The 7,051-nt window shown below is 53.5% G+C and overlaps 1 protein-coding gene across 5 annotated transcripts in view; it reads right to left on the minus strand.

Annotated features, from left to right (window-relative positions):
* Positions 1-247: 247 nt before the first annotated feature.
* Ccdc57 (coiled-coil domain containing 57) overlaps positions 248-7,051 on the minus strand; it is a 94,865-nt gene continuing 88,061 nt past the window's right edge. For all 5 annotated transcript variants that reach the window (XM_026780252.1, XM_026780250.1, XM_013347578.2 and 2 more), the window contains one exon: positions 248-1,021. In XM_026780252.1, coding sequence (XP_026636053.1) covers positions 813-1,021 — 209 coding nt within the window. In that variant the 3' untranslated portion in view covers positions 248-812. The remainder of the gene's footprint in view (positions 1,022-7,051) is intronic.

Consider the following 7,051-nt stretch of genomic DNA (forward strand, 5'->3'; position numbering starts at 1 on the left):
AAGAGCAACCAATGCTCTTAACCACTGAGCCATCTCTCAGTATTTTATACATGTGCAAAATAAAGCTGCAAGATTCTCAAGACTAGGGGCTGGAGAGATGGCTCAGAGGTTAAGAGCATTGTCTGCTCTTCCAAAGGTCCTGAGTTCAATTCCCAGCAACCACGTGGTGGCTCACAACCATCTGTAATGGGGTCTGGTGCCCTCTTCTGGCCTGCAGGCATACACACAAACAAAATATTGTATACATAATAAATAAATAAATATTTTAAAAAAAGATTCTCAAGACTAGTCATTGTCACAAAGAAACCTAGACCTGGGAGAGACCTACACTCCGAAAGCCCTCCACATGTCTGTCTTGGAGGATACCCAGCAAGGCCAAGGCCAAAGCCATCCTTAAGTTCTACTTGGGGCAGGAATTGGCCTAAGGTAGGTCTCATGATGAGGTTTTCAGAAGGGCATATGGATATGTTCCTGCGGTACTTAGGGTGATGGGGCCCCACCAGGCTCGTACAATGTTCTTTGAGAACATACTTCGTAGGTAGCTACTCAACTGCCAGGTTCTAGAGAACGACACAGTCAGTGTGCAGTGGCTGTCAGTGGCCATGTAGGCAGGTGGCAGTGGGACAAGATAGACAACTTTGCAGGCCAGGCAGAAGGAGGAGGGTTTTAATGGCTTGGTGGCATCAGGAAGGCCATCACTGGGAGGCTGCCTGTGCTCACAGCCGCCTGCGTGCCATGTGTACACCTGCACCAGCACAGGCTCCAAGCACCGAGGCGGAAGCACTCTTGGGTCCCCTGCAGGAGGCTGAGGCTTAGTCCTTGAGGTTGTAGTTGCGGATCCTGGGATGCCCCGGCTGCTGGCAGTTTGTAGGTTTAGCTGGACGAGACTTGCTGGGTCTGGGATGTGTGGCCTTCGGCTGCGCTTCCATCTTTAGCCCTTTGACAGCAAAGGGGCTTTGCATGGTGACAGGGCTCTGGTCGACCTTCTGGAGACAGCTGGCTCCTGGAGATGCTGGGCACTCTGTAGGGAAGAGGCAGAAAAAGTGCAGGTCAGGGGCATAGGAAGCGGGGGCGTGCGTGCATGCGTGTGTGCGTGCGTACCCAGAGCTGGTCATACACACGTACCCAGAGCTGGTCATACACATCAACCACCCGTGAGCACTCATTCTGTTTTCCTTTGCAGGAGCCTGTAGAGGCCAGTAGACCCCTCCCCCCCATAATGACCTAGCCCTAGCTAGTGGCAGCAATCGTGTTGGATCCTGACTGGGGTGCAGTTTAAGAGGTCTTTGTGGGCATGGGCTCCATATATTCTTGGCAGATCCTGGGTCTGCCTCTCCCCCCAGCACACAGAAACAAAACAACAAAAACATCCTGACCTGCTGTGTCCATTTCCTAAGGAGATGGGGCAGGTGGCCCCACCTTCCGTTCATGACAGATCACCCCATGGAGAGTCCAGTCAGTTGACCCGTGTCAGGGCCTGAGTAGATAGGGGGTGTTCAGGAACACTTCCAACATTCGTGACAGAGACAGGCCAGGGACCTGGGAGCTGCACTGTGCAGGTAAACACAGCATCCCTGCCAGTGTCCACTTATGCCATGCATGGTATAGCGAGCATTTTCCTGCTGCTGCCAGCACCCAGACTTAACTGGCAAGCCACATCTAGGCCTTGTAGGTGACCATCTGTATTTGACCTTTTCTGTCTTTTGAGTCTTTGACACTAAAAGTGCATTTCTTGCCAGGTGGTGGTGGCACACACCTTTAATCCCAGCACTTGGGAGGTAGAGGCAGGCATATTTCTGTGAGTTCGAGGCCAGCCTGGTCGACAAGTTCCAGGATAGGCTCCAAAACTACAGAGAAACCCTGTCTCAAAAACTCATAAAAAAAATCACAAAAACCCCCAGCATTTCTTTTGTGAGACATTATTTCACTTCCCTAAAGACCTGTCCTTTCTCTCTGGTGGCCTGGCCCAGCAGACAGGAAACTTCTAGTTTACTTGGAACTGGGGCTTTTGCATTTGGGGGAGCGGGGAAGACAGGGTTTCTCTGTAGTTTTGGAGCCTGTCCTGGAACTCGCTCTCACAGACCAGGCTGGCCTCGAACTCACAGAGATCCGCCTGCCTCTGCCTCCTGAGTGCTGGGATTAAAGGCGTGTGCCACCACCACCGCAAGCTGGGACTTTTGCATTTTTATACTTTTTTCTTTTTAGGCAGGCTCTTACTGTGTAGCCCTGGTTTACCTGGAACTCACTATGTAAACTGCCTGGCCTAGAAATTGGGTACCCAGCCAAGGTGGTGGTGGCTCACGCCTTTAATCCCAGTAATCAGGAGGCAGAGACAGGCAGATATCTGAGTTCAAGGCTCACCTGGTCTACAGAGCGAGTTCCAGGACAGGCTCCAAAGCCACAGAGAAACCCTGTCTCGAAAAAAACAAAAACAAAAACAAAAAATTGGAATCCACCTGCCCCTGCCTCCCAAATGCAGAGATTAAAAGCAGGCAGCACCATGCGCTCGGCATTTTATAACAGTCTAGTGGTTTGGGGACCTAACCCCACTGCTTGCCAGCCTTGCAGGCTGGGAGGTGATAGGCACGGTTTGCTCAGCATTGATGAGTTCACCTCTCTGACCCCCATGGACCTGGCACATGCTGAATGGGTATTGAGTAGGGTAAGAGTCAGTTCAGCCACACAGTGCCCAGTTTAATCCACTGTGCAGTGGGCAGGGGCTTCAGGGAAATGACAGGCAGATGAGCCGCCCTCCACCCTGCTTCCCATCCTGCATTCCTTTTTGCTTTGCTGTGTGTGTGTGTGTGTGTGTGTGTGTGTGTGTCTTTTTCTTGTGTCTGTCTCTTAAAATTAGGGTCTTGCTTTGTATCCATGCTGGCTTTAAACTCACAACAATCCTCTTGCTTCAGCTTTGTGAAGGGCTGGGGTTACAGACAGGTCATCCTATGTCCAATTTTCTGAGGAAACTTTTTTATTTTGTTTTTCAAGACCAGGTTTTTCTGTGTAGCCCTGGCTGTCCTGGAACTCACTCTGTAGACCAGGCTGGCCTCAAACTCACAGAGATCTGCACGCCTGCCTCTGCCTCCTGAGTGCTGGGATTAAAGGTGTGCACCACCATCCAGCTTGAGGAAACTTTGGAACACCTAGAACCAGCAACCTCATTAGGGCCTTTTCTGTTCTAGCTCCTGATGAACCAGGCTCTGCTACCTGACTCGGGAGCCTTCTGGGAGCCGGAGCACTGCTCCTGCTGTGTCTGGTTCTCCAAACCCAGATACACAGATGTTCCCACCCCATCTGTCTCCCAGTCACTAGCTGCCATGTCACCTGGTGAGTCTCCCAGAAGACATCATGGAGGGACAGGAATCACAGACAGGGCTTCATGCTAGAGCCTCTTGCTGCCTCTACTTTTGCAGGCGCAAAGGCCAAGGAAGGAAGCAGCCCAGCCCAGCTAGGGGTCACAGTGGAGCTGTGCACGGCTCATGCCGGTGTCACTGAGAGCTGAGCAGACAGACCCAGAGCTGGGAGGGTTGACTTGAACTGTTCTGCACAGGTCTGCTTAGAAGAAGAACAGAACACTCTGCTTTTCAGAGTCCTCCCTGTGGGAGGGGAGGAGGTACCTGGCCTAACTCCCAGGCTTCCAGGGCTGGGGGACCCAGCCTGCTACTCTGTAGGGGAGGCATGACAGTAGGTAGCATGTCCAGCCTGTCTGAGGCCCTAGTCCTTGTGACCGGAGGTTTGTTCCACCTGTGCTGACCAGTAACTTGCCTGTAAAAGCCACTCTGCCTCTCTGGGATTCTACTTCTTCACCTGGGCAGCTGAGTAGACACCAGGGAGAAATCTGGACGGAGACTGCCAGGCAGAGTCCCCTGCTCATCAGCCTCCTAATAGATCTGTCTCTGCCTGGCACTTGCTTGTGGAAGGTTCTAGTTTGTGGCTCTTAATTGAGGGAGCGGAGTTGGAGCCTTACGGATCCGTGTGTGGGGTCACTGCAGCTCATGGCACGTTACCAGTGAACACTGGATCCTGGGGTCTGGGGTGGGGACCGCTGACCGTGTTTGGACTGGAGATGGGCTTGGCTCTGTCTGCACTGGGGCACCGAGATGTCTGACTACCAAGGGGCAGTACTTTCTGAGCCTCAGCTCTGACCCCAGCAGCCATCTTCAAAGCTACTATCCCAGCTGCTTGGCTCCAGGATGTCATGTGACCTCCCAGCTCTATGGTTGCCCTGATGTGGCTTTCCAAAGGACAGGACTCAGTGAGGTCTCCAGAACCTGTCTTGGGACTGAGGAGGGCTTGCCCTGGGCCCTGACTGCAGCCCAGGACTCAGTCCAAGCTGTGTTCCTGGGCCCAGCTGACATTTCCAGGTTGTCCTGAGCTTGGCTGTTCCAGTCAGCCCGACTTCGGGGGTTAACCAGCCTTCACTGCGACCTCTCCTGTCCCCATGGGACCTGTGTGCACCCCAGATCTCTTTTTTCAACATGAGCTCCTCTTTCCATCCTGCTTATCGATCAGGTCGCATTACACCCTCTGGCCCTTCGAATGCTCGGAGGCTCCCTACCACAGTTTGGCCTGCGCGGGTGAATACAGCCGGCGTTCCCATTCCTGTCCCAGACCCCTGCCTCATGCCTCACCATGGGGAACCCAACGCTGCATGGCCAGCACTTGGGCTCCGTTCACAGGACTGCTGACCACCATGTCCCCTGAGCTCTGTACAGCAGAAGAGCAAGGACCTCAGCTAAAGCCACTGCCATGGAGTTCAGGAGACGGAGCCTGGGTGGTATGGTCCCACCATCCCTCCTGAAGGTTACTTCGCCAGGCGTGGACACTGCCTACAGCAAGCCATCATATAGGGAACACCTACAGAGAGCGGCTGTGCCTGCCAAGTACTTGCCTATATAACAACCTGTTCTGATTCTAATTCTGCCTCTGCAGGGGGTGGGGACAGGGCTGAGGACAGCAGTGACAGCTGCAGGAGGAGCTGTCCTGTGAGGTGGCCTGAGAACTGGCTTGGGAAGACACAATAGTGTGGGCAGAAAGTGAGAGCAAGAGAGAGGTGGGGAGGTGTCTGGGCATCTGTGAACCTGCTTCAGGACCCTCACGTGTGGGATTCCATGTGTGTTCAGGTGCTGTGTAGCTCAGATTTCTCTGCAGATGGTCGACTTGATGAGATGACAGGAACTTTTGCAGGGTCTATCAACTTGAGACTCCTGAGCATCTTAGGCTACGTCAGAGCAGGTCAAGGCTGGTGAGGGACTGTGAGGCCCTCGGTGATGGCTACACTGTGGGCAGCGAGCAAGCCCCTCGGTACCTGCATCTCACCTCACTGTGGCACCTCAGGGTTGTGGCATCTCCGGGCTGCTGTGTTTTAGCTTTTCTCTACTTTCCTGGCCCAGGACAGCTGAATGTGGCAATCTTCCCCTCATCTACCAGTGTGGCCTTATGGGGAGAGGCTGTGCTGGCCACGTTGACACAGGCTGCCCAGCTTGCTCAAGACATTATGGGCGTCTGGCCAGGTCAAAGGCCTCCTCTGAAATCATTCTCTGCAGTTCTGGCCAATGACCCTTTGGACCCCATGAGCTGATTTCTGTCCCCCCAGGAAGGAGAGGCAGAAGGATGACATGCCTGTAGCACATGCAGGGAGGGTACACTCACCCAGGCAGCAGGCCTGAGTGCCAGGGCCAGAGGCACAGGCTATGCTCTGGGACCTGGGAATGCCTCTGCCACCCTTTCAGCTCCTAGCTTCGGCATGCCACTCTGTGAAGGACAGACGGGAGACCTACTTCCTAGATGGAACGTGGGGGGCACCTTAGGGAGAGGCCAGTTTTATCCAGCCTAATGCAAAACGTCCTGGGTCCACAGGACCAGTGGACAGGATTGCAGTTTCCAGGACAAACGGGCTTTGCCGAGCTGGGGGAGGGGTGCTCAGGGACTGTATGAAGGTAGCCATTGTTCAGTGTTATGCTTTTCTGGTTTAGGGATGCAGGATCAGTACTACAGATTAGTGAGCCAGTGTCTACACTGAGGTGAGGGTCCTCCTGGGAGCACTGAGGCTCCCTCCACACCAGTGAGTGCTCGTGATGTTTCTAGGACAGGCAGGATAGCTACAGGGCCTGAGTCGCTGTGAGGAGAGGGGAGGTTTCTGGATCCACAGGCTGGGCCCCTGCCTCAGTCTCAAAGATAGGAATTCACATCATAAGATGCATAGGTGTTCCCAGGCAGTGGCCTCTCCCTCCCTTCCTCTGTACCTTCTTGAGCCCTGCACACACTGACTTAGGGGCACTTGATGCTTCCAAGTGTTTGGGTTTTTGTTTCTTTGTTTGTTTTGTTTTGTTTGTGTGTGTTTTCTGAGACAAATTTTCTCTGTTTATATAACAGTCCTGGCTGTCTTGGAACTCGCTCTGTAAACCAGTCTGGCCTCGAATTTACAGAGACCCACCTGCTTCTGCTGGGATTAAAGGCGTGCCGTGTGTTTTGGTTTTTTTCCAGGACAGGGTTTCTCTGTGTAGCCAAGGCCATCCTGGACGACCAGGCCGGCCTCAGACTCACAGAGATTCATCTACCTCTGCCTCCTGAGTGCTGGGATTGGAGGCATGTGCCACGAAACTGGCTCATGCTCTCCATGCTGGAGGCCAGAGGCCACTGTCCTCAGGGCCGGGTCAGATTCCTTGACTGTGGCTCTTGGGGAGCACAGGCCACTGGGGCCTCTGGTCACTAGGACACTGCTGGGAGGTGGCATCTGCTGGGTTCCAAATGTCTGACCCCCATCTGTCTCCACCCCACTATAGGTGGCAGCAGGGTCCCCTGTACTCAGCTCTGCTACACAGTGACATGAACTTTGTAGATTATTTATAGTTTAAGCCATAGAATAAAGTCTGCTGTCAGCCTGTTACTGGTGTTCCATTTTAGACAAAAGTCAACGGTGCCACAGTGTACACGGTGTCTGTCTTCAAGCCACAAGAAACACACCAAGAGGGGGCTGGAGAGATGGCTCAGCGGTTAAGAGCATTGCCTGCTCTTCCAAAGGTCCTGAGTTCAATTCCCGGCAACCACA

The sequence above is a fragment of the Microtus ochrogaster genome, chromosome 7, assembly GCF_000317375.1.
Source record: "Microtus ochrogaster isolate Prairie Vole_2 chromosome 7, MicOch1.0, whole genome shotgun sequence".
Classification (NCBI taxonomy): Eukaryota; Metazoa; Chordata; class Mammalia; order Rodentia; family Cricetidae; genus Microtus; species Microtus ochrogaster.